Source organism: Oncorhynchus keta, chromosome 28 (assembly GCF_023373465.1).
Source record: "Oncorhynchus keta strain PuntledgeMale-10-30-2019 chromosome 28, Oket_V2, whole genome shotgun sequence".
NCBI lineage: Eukaryota > Metazoa > Chordata > Actinopteri > Salmoniformes > Salmonidae > Oncorhynchus > Oncorhynchus keta.
Genome location: NC_068448.1, coordinates 29,095,584 through 29,114,620, shown reverse-complemented (window position 1 = coordinate 29,114,620; position 19,037 = coordinate 29,095,584). Strand labels below are relative to the sequence as shown.

Here is a 19,037-nt window from a genome sequence, read left to right as displayed (position 1 = left end):
TGGCAATAGCAGGGCATGGCTAACACGTAGTATTCTAATTATGAAGACAATTTATAGTCCTTTGTGTGATGTATCATGCTATGTAATTCGAATTCTAAACATAAACCACAGTAACATTTTTAAAAATATTTTTAAATCAGCCTTCATCAATTCAAGTACTGGAGCCTGAACTGTGTATGCCTAAATCATGACTACTCTACTCTTACAATGCAGTGAGGTAAGATACTGGTTGTTGATTTATTTGGCGTAAACTACGTCTTAACAGTAGCCTGTGTGAGTTCTGGGTCAATTAACCATATCGTTCAAGAAATGGATAACTGTTGTGGACATTCATTTATGAACTACCGAGGTCATTAGATTAATTAAGCTAAATGTTTTTCTGATACTCGAAAACACAAACAAGACGGAACGTACAGTAGTATATGGTCATATAGAATGTGCTTTATATAACAGTAACCACGGTTTCATCCACAGTTTTTATGCAAGTAAAGTCATACCGTACAAAATAAAATCACAACAGCTGTTGTGGAAACTGGAAGTTTCGGGAACAATTTTATAAATACTGTCAGATCATTTGTTCGTTCGACATGGTGGGATCTTTTCGCGTCGGTAAAAGGTCATATGTGAGAAATGGAGGTGGAAACGCCTTTATGCGCAAATATTGATAGAACAACCCTCATATCTAAGTGAACTTGGTGTCACGCGATGATATTGTGTGTGGTCTTCCCACTACAAATCCGGAAAACATGCAGTTTATTAGGCTACAGATTAAATCAATAATGAACTGCACAGGGTGGTGAAAGTGCAGTTTTCCAAATAAATAGAGGGTCTTATTCTGGTGAAATGATTATGGATGCTTGTCTATCGTTTGACAAATACAAATATTCTCGCTCGTATCCATAATAATCTCATCATGTAGACTAGCATACCTGGCGGCACAGCCTACTCACACTGCGAACTGTAGCTGGAGCGCACTTACCAAAATCAGAGTAGGCACATTTGCTATTTAACTCAACAGTTTGCAACAAAACGATCAGTTGAAAATGCATTGAATTTTTAAATCGGCACATGTACATTTAAGCGAGAAAGTACATTTTGTGGGCAATACTTAAATCACGCACAGATTTGTTTCGGCAACAAGTCTGTTTGGTGGGAAAAAAAATATCATATTTTGTTTATACTGATTTTAGAATATTCACATGAGAATCTGTCGCAAATTGGATGGAAACCTAGCTTGTGTGTGGATGACAACCCCAGGCTGCTTGTTTCCAACAGTACAACTGTATTCCTCAGCAATTTCAATCCTCTTCATGCTTTGTTTTCATGCCATGATACTTAATAGTATGCTGATACGGAGTATCATGAGATCCCTCCCTCAGATCTTATTTAACGTACAGCCAAATGTTCAATATCAATTCACACGAGGCTGCTTGGCCTTTGAGAAATGTTAGATTTTTTTTGGGAAAACCAGTAAGATTAATTTAAGTAAACTAGTTGAACACCAAGCAATCGCTTTTTTGGGGGAAAACCAGTAAGATTATTTTAAGTAAACAAGTTGAACACCAAGCAAAGGCCTGCATCTGTAACTGCATTTGTAACATTTTATTTCAGTCATACTTCGAAAATAGATCTCCAGCAACACAAACATATGTATTATATCCTTGATAAAAACCTGTGAACAATGAAGTTCCAATATTTTTTGCACAAAGTTCTAGCCTTTTACGGGGCAACAACTTGATACACAGCCATATCGAGGCACTTCATAATCATATTCAGATAGACTAACAACACTGACCAGACACTAACATAACATATATTTAAAAAGAACAATATAACTGTACATTGTCCATTTCATTGACTACTTTTCCAGCTCTCCAGGTAATATTTTGAGAAGCTGTCAGCACCGGATGCATGCGTTAAATAACATTATTTATTGGAACATTGACTTGAAGGCATGCAAAATAGTCATAGAAGCAAGAGCACTTTTTAAATGTAAAGAAAACAAACGGTTGAAGAAAATGTCCTATAGATTTTTGCCATTTGGTTTGCGTTACACACAAAGGTAGAGTAAATAGTATTTTGAGAACTTTATATTATTCTGTTATGTACAGTTATCAATAACATACTGTAGCTCAGATAGGCCAATGGATATCACAAATCTCTAAGCATCCTGAATTAAATGTTTTCTTTAAAGAAAGTCATTTAGAGATCGGTGTTGGCCATTGCATTTGGAAATCACAAGGTTCTCTTCAGGGATAGGCAGCGAAGTAAGCTATTAAGGTATAGGAGATAAGAATACTTAAATCACTCAGAAGTGAAGAGTTGACTAACAGCATCAGTGGCAAACTCATGAGGCAATAATTATCTCATTTGAAGTCTGTCAACAGCGTTTACACAGTGTAATTGATAGAGATAAATGCATGGTATCAGATAAATTGTTTCAGGGCGGTGTTCTAATCGCTAAACTAATCCTTAAGAACGAGGAATGTGGGAAACCGAACAAGATGTGTACATATTCCATTCTTTACAGATGGAAATGGCATTCAATGTGTCATGTATTTACAACAGTAGAATTTATGAAATCACATGTTCGAGTCAAATCCAAATTGGACATGGATGCTTCTCCTGAAACATGCAATATGCAAAGACTTTCATTCTTTCTGTTACTCCCAAGTTGAGGGTGAGTCTTTTGAAACCATGGTAACCCTTGGTTGGACATCCTCTCCCTAAGAAGCTGCATTTTCTGGATCTGAGTCACTGAACCAGAAATAAATAAATGGCAATCTAATACATTACCCAGAATCCACAGGCGCTTTACCGAATGGCACCCTATTCCCTACATAGTGCACTACTTTTGAACAGACTCCAATTATCAAAAGTAGTGCACTAAGGAGGAAATAGAGTGCCATTTGGGACACAACCAGTTTTAGTACTGTACATAGAACACATCCCATGGGAAAAGCAAGACCCTAGCTTTTAAACTCAATGTGTGGCAGTTGGTCTTAACAGAATGATGTTCCGCTAGATCTCATTAAATCAACATCTACATCTCAAACAATAGAGTACAAAAGAAAACAAGACAGATCTGTCCATATTCTCTCACTTTTTTGTAATACGATTGAGAGTACAACTTCTTCATGACTTAAGGAAGTGCAATTGAGTTTTGTAAATACAATGTACGGTGGCAGTCGCATATCTTAAGTAAAAATACCTGTTTCCTTTCATTTACACTAACTATGAAGACAAGAGGCTTACATTGTTTTACTCATGGTGGCCAAAAGGAATAATAAGGCATTGTCTCCCCAATCTCGTTAATTTGGTACATTTTCAGCACTAGTGGTTACAAGTATAGGGCAATTTAAGGTATTCATTTAGTATGCGTTCTGTAGGCAAGTGTTAAAACTGAATCAAAAAGTTATAGGGAGACCGAGGCAATGAAGGTCTTTGATACCAGATTGTAAATGCAGAGCAATGTTAATGTCGTGTTAGTGAATCATTAAGGCACGTTGATTCCATTCGATCAGTCTTCATTCATTTTCAAAAGGCAGTCAAGTGTTGGTTGTGCACAGTAAATTAATTCACAATGAATGCATCATCTAATTGACATACAGATTATATTGTATTACACAGTCACTTTGATGTGTAGCTTAATTAGCTGCTAACTTCCATATCGATAATAACAACAGGTCAATGTAAAAACCTTTCAAATGTGACATGGTAAATTATGATAGAACACTTACTGTCCAGAAATGATATAACAAACATTGTAAATGTACACTTGGCAGATCTGGTTAGTGTACCAAATTAAATAAAAAGGGTGAGAATGTTTGTTATTTTTCCTGGAGTTGGGTTTCGTAAAGAACAGAGTAAATACTGTTTGACTGTAAATGTTGGGCACTTTGTAGACACCAAGGTAAAGGGTTTGAACTAAGGATTTAGAAACAACCCTGTTTTCCCCTAGCCAAGGGTTAATCTTCATAATAGCTAAAATAACATTCATTATAAACCAAAACTAAAACTGCAAACAGTGTAAAACGCAGATGATCAACCATGAAAATCATTTGTCTGAACAAATAAAAAATGTATGATGATTTATCATTATTTAAAATGGATGACACAAAAAGTCCTATTATCTTGTGTTGGCTTTGATTCCTTACAACAGCTCTCCTCATTTGCATATGTTGAAATAGCAACCAGTGCAGCACAACGGATACAGGAGGAAGGGCATAGATAGATTATGCAATTGAAATGGTCAATTGTGCTTTCATTATACACATACCATTGAAATTTGGATCAACCAACACACCGTTCAAGTGCAAAAAGAGTAACAGTTCTAGCTGTTTGTCTCACTGTGGACAATTATTCTGAGGTTTTGTGATCTGTAATGTGTTTGTCTACCAAAGTACAGAATTCCTCATTCCCACTAGCCCCATCTCACACTGTCGTCTCTCGGCTAGCCTTCAGATCCTTCAGATTAGGAGCAGACATTTGCCTGCGCATTCGAGGTGGTGCCTGAAAATTGCTTTGATGGTTGGCTTGGTCAGTTTGTGGATATTTCTGGTAACTAGTGAAGTTGGTGTTGGCGCCATAGGGCATGCTGTTGTAGTGGCAGGGCTGTTGGTGGTGTGGTTGGGGTTGTTGGTGTTGGTAGTGGTGCCGGGGTTGGTAGAAGGCCTGCTGCTGCTTCCTGCCCTTATCAGAGTACTGCAAGGACTCCATGGAGCCGGAGGATCGGCGGTCCATGGAACCATTGTTTCGGCGGTCCATAGAACCAGAATTTCGGCGGTGGTTGAAGGAGTTGCTGCGGCTTCGTTCATGGGACTGCTGATGCTGGTGGTTTCTATGGCCTTGTCTCTGGCCCTGGCCTTGGCTTGGGCCCTGCTCCAAGTCTTTACATCTGCGTGGCTGCGGCGAGGGGCTCGGCTGTTGGGGGTAGGTGGCTTGAATAACAGGAGTCGCTATTCTCTCTCCGGGCTCTCCCCCCTCCTCAGCCTGCACCTGACCCACCCCCTCCTCCTCTTCAAAGGCCTCTTTTGGCACCTTCAGCTCAATGACCCGCTCGTCGGTGATGATGATGTGGGTGCCGGGACTCCAGGAGTTGCGGTGCGTGGGATTGCTTCGGAACGGGAAGCGGAGCTTGCGGTCCTCCGGCGGGATGAAGCGGTGGGGGCCGCTCTGCCGGCGAAGCTGCTTGGTGATCTCCTGCTGCTGGAGACTCTTCAGGCGCACCTGCTCCTGCCGCATCCAGCGCATATGGCCCCGGCGGAGGGTGGAGTCGTCACCCGCAGTTTGCAGTTCGCCCTCCTCCCCTTCGGCCTGCACCAGGGGTCGGCCCTCCCGAGGACTAGGGGTTCTGGGGGCGCTAGCAGGGGGGCTGGTGGTAGGCGGGCTGGAAGTCTGACACTCTGGGGTGATGAGTGGCAGGACTTTCTCCATCTTGACCATCTTGTTCCTGAGGGCACGGATTTCCACATCCTTCATGTTGTTCTGCTTCTTCACCTCATGCAGAATGTCCTCCAGCTTGTCAATGTGCACCTTGAGGTCATCCATGGGGTCAGCCACCACACCTGCTCCCCCTCCGCCTCTTCCCCCATTACCGTTGGTGAGAACATCCTCGATGCGTTCGTCGCCTACCCCGACCGTGTCCCACACGTCCCTGGCCACAGCCCGCCACGAGTCCCGCTCGTTGGGGTCCTTCTTGCCATAGGCGGCGCACAGCTCCTTCATCTTGACGATGGCCAGGGCCTCTATCTCCTGGCGTGTGTGGCGGAAGTCGTTGAGGGCCACCTCGTAGCAGATCTCCTTCACTGCCTGGATCTTCAGGTCCGAGATGGTGACCCACTTGGCATCCTTGGTGATGCGTCGGTGCTGGGGAACCTGGTACATTTTCACAGGCTCCCGACGCTTCCCACTGCTGGGCAAGCCACACTTTCTGACTATGGACTGCAGCTTGCTAGGAGGCAGCTTTTCCCTCAGGGAGGTGATCAGTCTCCAGCTTTCCTCACAAGACCTCTTATCTGAGTCATCGCCACTATCAGAGTCGCCATCCTTGAAAAAACAAAACAGGAAACAAACCAAAGAGGTTCCCAACAAAATGAAGAAATTAAAATGGGAAATCAAAAAGAGGAAGGATGGCTTTTAAAAAAAGGAAAGGATACAAGTATGAATATGCAACATGGGAACTTCTATTGCCACGGGGTGTTTTTGGGTAGGATTTAAATTTATATAATTACTAATTTTCTACATCTGCATACGTTTTTCTAACCATTTTCAGTGTAAAACAATATACTTTTTGGTCAGATTAAAAACACCCTCAAACTTTCGCATACATCATAATTATACAAGATGTATGACAAATTGAGGAGGACATGCACTTTCCATGCCCAGAAAAATAAGTCTAGGAAGAAATCATTCATCAAATTCAGGGACAAACCAGCTTAAACAAAAACCTAATACTGACAGTGGCTTCCATTGACTTTCTTTTTATAGATCTAAGACCTTGGTTTGCACATTGGTTCTGGCCTCAGGCTAATAAGTGAATTCAGAAGAATCCTATAAAATTGTGCTCTTTAGTGTAAAATTATATGGATTTATATAGAATGCTTTGCTTATTTCTTGGATGTAACTTTCCTATGCATGTTCTAGTGCTGGAACAACACTCTTTTGCAGATGTTACCATCAGGAGTAACCTCTGCAGAGAGCTCTCATATTTTGAAATGGGGAAATATTTTATACATTATCTACAAAATGGTACTTGGAACATGTATGATCAGGTAGGCCAAAATCATTCCCAATGTTGCATATTGATATTAAAAGTAAACGTAAAGCATGACTATCATGATTAGATACAGAATATGAACAGAAAAAGGGGGACAGGTGTTGATCTGATTTGTTGTGTACTACTTCCTCTTCATAATTGACGATATGGGCACTTGAAAGCGGGATCCCAAACATGCTACAAAGGCATGCAAAAAAAGGCAGACACATTTTGGTAGCCTTTCCTCATTCGAGGTCCACGTGAAAGAAGATTTAGAGTTGGTTTTAGAGTTGCTCTAGTGTTAGCAGTGGTTGAGAGGACAAAAGTAGTCTTGCAGTTTTATTGGAAAGCCAGTAGAGAGGACAGACAGAAGTGAGGTTAAGTGTTAATGCATCCACTTCACGGAAGACGTTAGTTGGAAGAAAATGCAGTTTCTCATTTTGGTAGACAAAGTACATTACAGATCACAACCAGAGAAAACAGGAAGTTGATGACTGTATCTGCGACTAGAGACATTGGTTGGAAATAGGTGTACAAATACGTGTATGCAGTAGGAGTCTGAATATCATACGTTTGTAGTTATGCTCATCAAACCACCAGAGAATTAAAGTATTCTTAGTGATTCGTTGATTAAAACCCGAGCACTGATAATTCAGTTGAGTTATGTCCTCAGTGTGCTTTACAAAAGGCACAGACAGGTGAGGCTAGCATAAGGAAGTGACAAAAGAAGTCAATGAGAAACCACATTGTCGCTAGCCTTCAAAAAGTACTACAGCAGGACTCTTGGTTATCACAATGCATTGTACATATCAGCAACTGCATTGAAGAGCATAGAAACTCAACACAAAACAGCAAAAAACTAGAATAGAAGTCTAAACCAAGACATTCCACAGTAGCCACATCGTTGAACAGTTTAACTGTATATCTCTGCAACTTAGCCTGGGAAAGGAAGTGAAGAAAACATGCTACAAAACATGAACCATGCAAAAGCAGTAAAGCGTTACCAAAGCTAGATCACTGGCAATTGTACTGTAATTTTGTTGAGCCAATGAGTTGGTACTTGATTAATTCAATTCATTTGAATTGAGGTCATAATAAAAAATAATACAAAGCCAACAATTAATTTACAAAAATTCTGTTTTGCAAGGTTCAGTTCAAACCTAGAAGACACAGGAGTGAAAATAAGATAATAAGATTTGGAACAGGGAAAAATGCTTTGCAATATAATTCTCTCCGAATCAAATTGTTTCAGCAAGTTGGTCGAAATCAGAAGTCATGGGGCAAAGGCTTTGCTCTTCCCTATCTCAGACCAGATAGTGGATTCACACTCCCATGCAAGAGGAACAGACATGCTAAGTAAAAGTAAGTGCTTCTCTCCTTCACTCACACACACACACATACAATAGAAGTGTCTCAAAAGGTGTCAGCAGTGAGAAATTAGTGCTAGTCAGACTTCAACAGAGCAAGCGGGCAAAATAATGTCGAATGACAAAACTAGCTATCAAAATGAACTATCCACAAGGTTATTATAGTAAAACCATGCTATAACGTTGTATCCTGTAGCACATTTAATTTAATCTCAACACAAAAACAAAACTACCAGGTATTTTGTGGCCCCCCCACAAAAAAACATGAATTAATCTACAGGTTATAGAGAAGTTAATTTGCTAAATGTTTCAAGGCTTACCAGTCTCTGCTGTTCCAGAAGTTGGTCCGCCTCCTCTTTCTCTTTTTTGTACAAGATCTCCATCTCAGTCAATCTAGAATGAATGAAACACACAAATTAAATCTTATTGTATACACAATTATTCAAAAACATGCTTCGCCACCTCAAACTTTTTTGTTGTTGTTGAATTTTAGCCCTTTTTCTCCCCAATTTCGTGGTATCCAATTGTTGTAGTAGCTACCATCTTGTCTCATCGCTACAACTCCCGTACGGGCTCGGGAGAGACGAAGGTTGAAAGTCATGCGTCCTCCGATACACAACCCAGCCAGCCGTACTGCTTCTTAACACAGCGCGCATCCAACCCGGAAGCCAGCCGCACCAATGTGTCGGAAGGTACACCGTGCACCTGGCAACCTTGGTTAGCGCGCACTGCGCCCAGCCCGCCACAGGAGTCGCTGGTGCGCGATGAGACAAGGACATCCCTACCGACCAAGCCCTCCCTAACACGGACGACACTAGGCCAATTGTGCGTCGCCCCACAGACCTCCCGGTCGCGGCCGGTTACGACAGAGCCTGGGCGCGAACCCAGGGAGTCTGATGGCACAGCTGGCGCTGCAGTACAGCGCCCTTAACCACTGCGCCTTAGGCCTCAAACTCTCAGTGAGCGGAAGCTATCCACCTCTGAAAGTCCCCCCCCTCTAAAGACACAATCCTGTATCTGCGTTTCAGCTCAACGGCAGTTCTGCCATGTGGTTTGGTACAAATACAAGGGATGGGGCTAGTTAGGGAAACGTAATCACTCAAAGTCATAGCTTAGTCTAAGTATGCCAGGACTGACAGTCCATGAGATCAACATGACTGTATTCGGTCCTGTACATACCTTTTCTCCATCTCTTGCTTCATGTCAATGCCCTGCTTCTCCAGCAGCTCTCTTTGGGCAAAGGTCCAGTCCACTGGCTCTACTGGGGTCTCTGCTGTTGGGGTCTCCTTCTCCTTCTCCTCCTTCTCGGCCCTCGCCTGCTCCGGATGGTTGAACCGAAACACGTGGTTCTTTCCCATGATGATACGGTTTCCTGTGACAAGAGGGAGTGCGCAAGGTCGAAACAAAACAGGCATTGAGCTCAAAAGCCAAGCAGTAAGAGATTCAGGAATTCCTGTCATTGAATAGCAATTCACATCAACACCTTCTCCAGTCTATTTCTATCAGTGGAGAATATGTAAAGTGAAGGATCTTCACATTGACATGCAAATGAAGAGAACATTCCTGAAAACGCTTCATGAAATATAACTGCATATGCAGCTGTGGGGAATACACACCTGAGCGAAGCTGCACTGACGCTCCAACTCGCTTGCCGTTGACATAGGTCTCCGATCCCTCACAAGGCACCATCAGGACAACCACTGGAGACAAAAAAACATCAATACAGGGAACAGTATTAATCCCTATACCAACAAATCTGAATAATGCTTCTAATATGAATGCCTGACTGCCCAAATTCTACACAAATACAACACAAGACAAATGCGGTACAAATTATAGGTACAGTATATTGACAGTGGTATTGGTTGGGCCTGGTGAGGAAATGGCAGCCTCTTCTTTACAAGGTGCTTCAGTGATCCAGGGTGTTTATTTATTTTATCAGACAACCATTTGTAAACATACAGAAGTATCATTTGCCAGAAGAATTTACTGAAACTGAGGTGTAATGTCCATCTTCTGGCCACAAACATTTTCTAAACCTCCTCATGCAGCCACACTTGAGTCCATGCAGACACTTGGCAGCACGACGCTTCACTGATTCACAGTGACAAAGCCCAACGTGGTTTCTCTCACCGTCTCCATTGGCGTTCCGCTCGCTGCGGAAGATGCAGTGCTCCTCTTTGATGTGGGCTCCGCTCAGAACGATGTCCTGCCGTCTCTCAGTGTCCGCCTGGCCCACCCTGTCGGCACAAGTGAGGGAGGACATTTTGTGACTGAGTGTCAGAGCAGGCGACCATTTTAACTAGCAGGTGACAACCAAAAGCTATGGCTTAAAATGTTTGCTTATAACAGGGTTTTACCTCCTCTGAGGTGCTTCATGGCATTTCATCTAGGCTCCTGTTACTCATTATTGTCACCTCAGGTACTGAGGTAACTTTATACTTTATAGGAAGACTACTGTGTGGGAAAGGAGAGCCAGAGGTAAGCGATTTGACTCGAGACAAATCAAATACGCTGGTGACCAAAGGCAGATGACATGCCACCTTTCATGCCAAACATAGGGGAGGGACGGGACTGGAAAAGTTAGATGTGAGAACTAAAAAAATCTTCGATTAAAATGTTTTGCAGTAGCTTCTACACAGCATTCCACTGTGAAGCTTCAGTGCTCCTCTGGCTCCGGGGTGAAGTTTATCCTAGGATCAGCTTCGCCTCCCAAACACCTTAACCATTGATGGGAAAAATGCAAAAGTGACCCAAGATCAGTGTCTATGGAGCAACTTCTCCCTACTGTGTTCCGCTGAGTTACCTTGTGATCCCGTCTTTGATGTAATACAGCAGACATTCTGACATCAGTGGGTCCTCGTTCAGGTTGACCAGGTGAGGGGTCTAGTGAGACGGAGAGTTGAGTGGAGTTCAAGAGTAAGACACAGTTCACATACAGTACTTGCATCAGTAATACGTGTGAATCAGAAAAATTCAGGAAATCACATTTCATAGGTATATTAAGTTCACATCTGCATGATTGATACAAATGAATTCATTAATACCCCTTTATGAAAGTGGAATGAACAAGGCAATGTCAATAACATACTCACGAGTTCTAAAGTCTAGTTTCACGATATACACCAGACCTGGGCTCAAAAGTTTTTTTCTTCACTTCTTTCAAATCATTTTGATGCGTTTGATTGTGCCTGCCTGAAGTGCTGGATGTGAGGAATTTTCACTTTTAGGCCCAGTACATTATGCCAGGCAAGCTCAATCAAGCGTAGTTATTGAGCTTGTTTTTGAAAGAAAATGACAACTATTTGAACCTTTGTCTGATAGACACCACTAAGAAACACATCAATGCTACAGTAAGCATCACTGAGCCACCAACCTTCTTGGGGGAAAATACCCCATTAGCAAGCAAGTCAGCATACAAGGCCTCACAAGGCCTCTCTACGAAAAGCTAACCAATGGAGAGGCAGCAGGTGAAAATGAGAGAAAGTGGACGGAGGAAAGAAATTAGTGAAATGAAGGAAAACAAAACTAGCAGTGAAGGAGGGTTTAAAGTGCTAGGAGAAAGGGGCGCTTCAAAGTCATAAGAGGGGATTTTCTGATATCAAATAAATTTGCTTCAATGGGCAGTCGCGTTCGTTACAGCCGATGTGGCAGAGATGACTAATCTAATCTCCCTCTCAATCGTGACTCCACTGACGAGAGCACTTGTTGTTCTTTTCATTCCTGACTTGTGAAAGCTGCCTGCCTGTGCGGGGGAGATGGTGGTAGGAGGGAGAACGGGAGGGGGGAGTGCAGAGGTGTACAGTCAGATTCTTCAACCACTACTCAATAAGCCCCGTCTGTCTCTATAGCGTCAATCGGTTTGCGGAGCTGACGGATTGAGTGAGGCCTGGACGACTGACAATTTCGTCCTCTTCACAGAGATGACGTGGATAGGGCTGTGATTTCAACATGTCTGTCAGGCACAGAAGGCTTCCCCATGCAAAGAGCTAACAGACTGAATGGACCTTCTCATGTTAAGGCTGTGGCTGTATGAGCATCTATCATGGGTGGATTCTTTCAGTGAAATGGAACGAACAGAGCCGACCATTCCCTATTCTACATGACTCATGACAGACAATCATAACTGTTCTATACAATACATTTCTACCTGAATGTTCTACAACCTCGTAAACAGACCAGTGATACAGTATGACAGCTGCTAGTAAACTCTACTAGCAATACTATGGCCACATTCTAGAAAGCGGTTTTCAAGGTTATTATACAAATACATCACCGTGGTGTAGATCAATAAATAATACTTCTCTTCAAATCAAATAATGCTCGAATACAATAGCAGTACATGTGTGATCTTGCTGAGGGGGATACAAGGCCACAGCCATTTTGATTCATTACTAAGCTCTAGAAATGCTAAACCTGGGTCACTCTCTACGGGGTGTGTCAGGGGCTATCATTTAGATTATCTAGCGGGGGAGCGGTAGAAATCAATATGTAGATTTGATTTCACAAACCTGTTTAGTTGAAAAACAATCAAAGTCCTCGTCAAACAAGGACTTGGGCCTTTCAGGGCCCATCTAAACATTACCATATGGAGGAAGCAGATAAGGGAATGGGGGGAAAAAAAGAATGAAAATAAAGGAATGTATGGAAGAGCAAGTTGAGCTGAGGGATGGCTCTGGAAAGAAATGACACACAAATGGAAAGAAGCAACAATGGGAAACCGGTAGTGTAGTACTAGAGACAGTGGCCGAACACCCATACTTGCATTCTAAATATTAGGCACTTTATGTATATGCGGACAATTGAAAGTTTTATAGTATGTTAAACTTCGAAACTCAGGTATGCTTTAAATGCCAGGATGCTATACTCATTTCGGCCTTTCATCTAGTAGAATTGGCTGCATACTGTTGAGGAAGAGAACAGTCTTTCTACACTCACATGTGTTTGACAACAGCTGATAATGAGACAAGGGGATGCGCTGTACCCAAATTAACAAATAGCGGGAATCAACGCAATTGCACTTGAAATGATGCATTCTCAGGATGGGTGAGCCTAGTATGTTGATATTTGTTGCTTACTGCATTCATTTTTACTAAACAGTACGCTCTAAACAGTATGGAGTATGATTATTACACAGTAAGTAGTTTTAGTAAGTAGTAGGCAAGAAAGGTTTCGGACACGCCAGTATCGCTGTGTGTTAAATAGATGGTAATCTCTATCCTGAAATGTCTAACAGGTCTTGCTGGGTTGGGGTCAATTCCATTAAAATTGCAGTAAATTCAGAAAGTAAACTAAATTCAACATTTTCGTAATTGAAAAGAATTGGAATTTCAGTACACTTCCTGAAATAACTGGAATTGACACTGCCTGCTACACTAGACGTAACTTTTGCAGAGCGCGAGACGCCCCCATTGATTTCAATGAAACATGGGCGTAAGCAGCGCTCTGGTTCTATTTTTAAGAATTTGACTCGCGGCTCAAACCAAGAACACTAGATGGAGTGGCTTGCGCTCTGCTCACGCTGGTGTAGCAAGTAAAAAAAACCTACTGCTTTTGTAATGCCCCGGTATGACACATATCCTTTTACCTTTTTAGGAGAGAAGACCCCGAGAGTGCCGCCATCCTCACGGATAGCCACGCCCATCTCTGCCAGCAGGGCTTCCCTAGAGGAGAGAGTGGAGGGTGATGTTATAAACACATCTTCCCTAGAGGAGCGAGTGATGTTAGAAACACATCTTCCCTAGAGGAGCGAGTGATGTTAGAAACACATCTTCCCTAGAGGAGCGAGTGATGTTATAAACACATCTTCCCTAGAGGAGAGAGTGATGTTATAAACACATCTTCCCTAGAGGAGAGAGTGATGTTATAAACACATCTTCCCTAGAGGAGAGAGTGATGTTATAAACACATCTTCCCTAGAGGAGAGAGTGATGTTATAAACACATCTTCCCTAGAGGAGAGAGTGATGTTATAAACACATCTTCCCTAGAGGAGAGAGTGATGTTATAAACACATCTTCCCTAGAGGAGAGAGTGATGTTATAAACACATCTTCCCTAGAGGAGAGAGTGATGTTATAAACACATCTTCCCTAGAGGAGAGAGTGTTTGTTAGAAACACATCTTCCCTAGAGGAGAGAGTGATGTTATAAACACATCTTCCCTAGAGGAGAGAGTGATTTGAAACATCTTCCCTAGAGGAGAGAGTGATGTTATAAACACATCTTCCCTAGAGGAGAGAGTGTTTGTTAGAAACACATCTTCCCTAGAGGAGAGAGTGATGTTATAAACACATCTTCCCTAGAGGAGAGAGTGTTTGTTAGAAACACATCTTCCCTAGAGGAGAGAGTGATGTTAGATACATGTCCATGTGTCCCTTATTACATTGGTGGTGGGGCTGATTACATTCTTTATAGTAGAATCTGAACTGAAAACGTTATCACCACCATGCAATAAAATGTCGCTCGAAATTTAAAATTGGTGTTACTTTAATACGGAATGCGGCATTTGCAAGAAGATGCATACTGATCACACAAGGCATAGAGACATATAGGAATGTGTATTGGGTATGTCCTCAGTATAGGTCATTAAGTGTTTGGGTGCTAGTGTTCATCTTTACAATGATACGCTTTGTGACAGCATTCTATCAACTAAACTTGTCACGCAATGAAATACAAACAATTGTTTCCTCCTGACATACATCAGTGGATGAGCAAATTTGTATATATTCTGTCTTCCTTCCCTTCCCTTAAACATGCTTCTATTTTCAGAGGAAAGAAAGGAAGAAAGAAGCACACTGAAAGGAGAGTGTGACAGATGGATGAGGTCAGAGGGAGACAGACGGAAAAGGCACATTTCAGAAGAAGGGTGCAGAATCGGGACACAGCCTTTCACTGAAAGTGTCCCATTTGAAAGGACAGACGAACAAAAAGGCATCATGGGGCTTTGACCCTCCACTGACCTCTCCATTCGTATTGCCTCGGTCTTTCGAAGCTTCTCCTCCCAGGTCTCATTGAGCTCAGCAATGATTTTCTCAGATTCCTGAGGACAGATTGGAGAGTGGCAAGAAAAAGAATACATGAAGCATACTGTTATTATTCAGTTCATCTAATATGATAAAATCACCTCCTTAGGTTCTATATCCTGAAAACCTACTCACAAAATCTTATGGTGAGAATATCAAGACTTAACTGGGGGTCAAGCCAAAACACCCAAAACCTGGGTATGTCATGTGCTCCCTAGTCCTGCCATTGTGTTATGCTCTCCTTGTTCATCCCTACTAGCACCACTGGCTTGCTCACGACCATCTGGCTCTAAAAGCAGGAAGTATGGCCATTAGCCAATAAATTCAACTCCATCCTTTGTCAAGGGTTAACACCCCTACCATCTGTTGTTCTGGATACAGACACTGTCCCTTGGCTCAAAATAAAAAAGTCCATGCCTGCGTCCCAAAAGGCACCCTATTCCCTGAGAGTGCACTAGTTTTGACCAAGGCCCAAAAGGCTCTGATGAAAGGTTGTGCACTAAAAGGAATAGGGTGCCATTTGGGACGCATATACGGCTCATGGATGGGCCACTGGAAGGAGATTCAGCAGATTATGAACATCTTTTACGAAATGTTTTGTTTGAGGGAGGCACGTGAAATCAGCTAAATATATCCAGTTACACAATGCTTATGATAGATTAATCTCCCAAAGACACATGGCAACACTAAGTTCTATTATCAGTTGAATGTCAGACTAGGAGCAGACATATGATCCTGATGACCAATTTATTTCACTGTGCTAATATGAGCACGCAGTGTGCACTCAGGATATTTTCTGACGCTTTTTACGCTTAATGGCCACGAAGACCAGATCTATTTTGGTCCTATTTCCTCCCCATCTGCGTCGGCGCCCGACGTCATTGGATGACAGACTGGCACCACGGTAGCCATGGAAACTGTAGCTCGTAATGGCTGTATGTTGCCATCCTATGTGCTCCCTCATCAGCAGCGAACGAGGGTGAGAGGGAAAGCCAAGGGAAGATATAAAAGAACAGCTGAAAACTGATAGCTAGAGAGGAAGATATTAGTAAGAGGGCCGCTTTTCCAAAAGGGTCTTGACATCAAATGGACAGATTCATTGTTTAACAAAAATTGCTGCACTTTTCCAAGCTGAGTTTTCACACTAATGTTATATCCCTCCATGCATGTTTCTTACATCTTCAGAGGACTTCCATTTGAGGAAACAGACAAAGAACATGGGGAAATTCTGGACTTCCTATCTTTTCACATAAAAGAGGGAAAAGTTAGGGACTATATTGGTTTAGTTACACTGTGTATGTCCATACATAGTTTAGGGGTCTCATCCATTTTAATGCCATTTAATTATGGAATTTAAATGTAAAAAATATAAAAATGCAACATGTAAAGTGTTGGTTCCATGTTTCATGAGCTGAAATAAAAGATCCCATACATTTTACAAAACGCACAAAAAGCATATTTCATAATTGTGCACAAATTTGTTAACACCTCTTTACGAGATAATCCATCCACCTGACAGGTGTGGCATATCAAGAAGCTGATTAAACAGCATGATCATTACACAGGTGGACCTTGTGCTGGGGACAACATAAGGCCACTAAAATGTGAAGTTGTGTCACACAACAATGCCACAAATGTCTCAAGTTTTAAGGGAGCGAGCAATTGGCATGTTGACTGCAGGAATGTCCACCAGAGTTGTTGCCAGAGAATTGATTTTTCTCTACCATAAACCGCCTCCAACATCGTTTTAGAGAATTTGCCAGTATGTCAAACCAGCCTCACAACCGCAGACCAGAGCCATTGAAGAGCGGGGACAACAATCCACAGGTCACAATCAACAGCCTGATCAACTCTATGCGAAGGAGATGTCTGCATGCGGAAAATGGTGTTAACACCAGATACTGACTGGTTTTCTGATCCACGCTTCTAACTTTTTATTTAAAAGGTATCTATGACCAACAGATGCACATTTGTATTCCCAGTCATGTGAAATACATAGATTAGGACCTAATTAATCTATTTAAATGGACTAATTTCATAACATGAACTCTAACTCAGTAAAATAGTCCATCGGTATATAGCCCACCCAATTTACCTACCCCAGCCCCATACTGTCATTTTATTTTAGGCTCTTTTGTACACCAGTATCTCTACCTGCACATGTGCATCTGATCATTTATCACTCCAGTGTTAATCTGCTAAATTGAAATAATTCACTCCTATGGCCTATTTATTGCCTACCTCCTCATGCCTTTTATATAGATTATTATTTTCTCTCTACTATGTCGACTTGTTTATTGTTTACTCCATGTGTAACTCTGTGTTGTCTGTTCACACTGCTATGCTTTATCTTGGCCAGGTTGCAGTTGCAAATGAGAACTTGTTCTCAACTAGCCTACCTGGTTAAATAAAGGTGATATAAAAATAAATACAAATATTTTCAATTCTTGCATATTGTGTTTATATTTTTGTTCAGTGTAGCTAGTACTGGGGTTGGGGCGGATACTGTACCTTGAGTCTCTCGATGGCCTCTTCACCTCCCGGGGTGGACATGATGCGCTCCTGGATACTGGTGACCGACTGTGGGCCAACTAGGCTGCAGAGCGAGCCAGAGGACGGCGAGGCTGTCAGGGAGCCGATAGGGGCTGTGGAGAAATGGCCAGGGCGTTGGTTCTCTGAGGCTAGCAAGTATCTATGCTTATTGTTGTGTATGTCTTTCAGGTCTGAGTCAACAAGAGGAGAGAGAGGCAGGGTCCCAGGAAAGGGAGGAGGGTCACAAAAATGACAGGAAAAGGAGAATATGGGGAAGAGAGAGAGAGAGACAGAAGGACAAAGGAGTAAAGACCAGTGTAAGACGCACATCAAAAGGATAAAAGACAGACAACCAGCACAATGGTCAGTTTCACAGAGCAGCAGTTTTCTCCCCAGGTGGTTAAAAAGTTAAAGGACGTTGTTTTTGTTTAAATCGGTAAACCATTCCATTCAACGTCTCGCAAAATGACAAATCGAATTGTTCATTATTTTTGATGGCCACAACATTTTTTTTTGTCAGGGAATTTGCAGGACTTCTAATCTTAAAAGGACACACATTACTGTGGCCAATGAACAGATCCCTCCATCCATCATTACAATTGGGAATTCAATTTGAATGGCCATACGCTTTTCAAATGCACCTACCAACTTCAATCAGTGACAGATAACTAAGTAGGATATGTCATAATGGTAATGTATTGCACATAAACAGAAACTTTGTTTATTTAACTCCAAAATATATATTGGTGTGAAAACTGCTAACATGTACCAACTGGAGGAGGAGGGGGGTTATAGGCAGCCAGAGGTCCAGGGAGGAGGAGGGGGGTTAAAGGCAGCCAGAGGGCCAGGGAGGAGGAGGGGGGTTATAGGCAGCCAGAGGGCCAGAGAGGAGGGGGGGCGGGATGAATGTTTGGAAGTGATATAGATGGAGACACATGCTGCCAAAGTTCAGACTGCAGTGAGAGTCACTTCAACTTACCCCACAAACAAGAACAAGTGAAAACACACCCGCGCGCACACACACACTGACAGACAGAGCTGTCTGTCTAAATGTCAGCCAGCTCCTCTCTACAAAATGGCCTCAAGGGCGTTTCAGGTGACTGCCCTCTAAACCTCACAGGAAGACAGGGTCTCGTATGACAGACTGAAACCTCCACATATTGACTAAAAATTGAATTTGAACGACAGGAAATGTGGTAAAAATACTTGGTAAAAATGGCCACCGAGCAGCAGCGCATTACCATCCATTTCGTTATGCTCCCATGCTGGCAATTTTTGCAATGTCATAATGCAGATGGTACGGAGCACATACGCTTCAATTTTTACCAGAGCGTATAATGGCCATGTGGAGCAGCCAAA

At 42.3% G+C, this 19,037-nt stretch overlaps 1 protein-coding gene across 11 annotated transcripts in view; it reads right to left on the bottom strand.

Moving 5' to 3' along the window:
* kif1b (kinesin family member 1B) overlaps window positions 1-19,037 on the bottom strand; it is a 111,926-nt gene that overhangs the window by 40,070 nt on the left and 52,819 nt on the right. For 7 of the 11 annotated variants that reach the window (XM_035740647.2, XM_035740654.2, XM_035740649.2 and 4 more), the window contains 8 exons: window positions 17,658-17,869; window positions 15,084-15,163; window positions 13,712-13,787; window positions 10,931-11,010; window positions 10,258-10,364; window positions 9,741-9,824; window positions 9,304-9,496; window positions 8,445-8,517 (listed from right to left, as the gene is read on the bottom strand). In XM_035740647.2, coding sequence (XP_035596540.1) covers window positions 8,445-8,517; window positions 9,304-9,496; window positions 9,741-9,824; window positions 10,258-10,364; window positions 10,931-11,010; window positions 13,712-13,787; window positions 15,084-15,163; window positions 17,658-17,869 — 905 coding nt within the window. Of the gene's footprint in view, window positions 1-1,587; window positions 6,049-8,444; window positions 8,518-9,303; window positions 9,497-9,740; window positions 9,825-10,257; window positions 10,365-10,930; window positions 11,011-13,711; window positions 13,788-15,083; window positions 15,164-17,657; window positions 17,870-19,037 lie in introns of those variants that run through there. The other 4 variants (XM_035740652.2, XM_035740653.2, XM_035740656.2 and 1 more) reach the window with 2 other exon arrangements.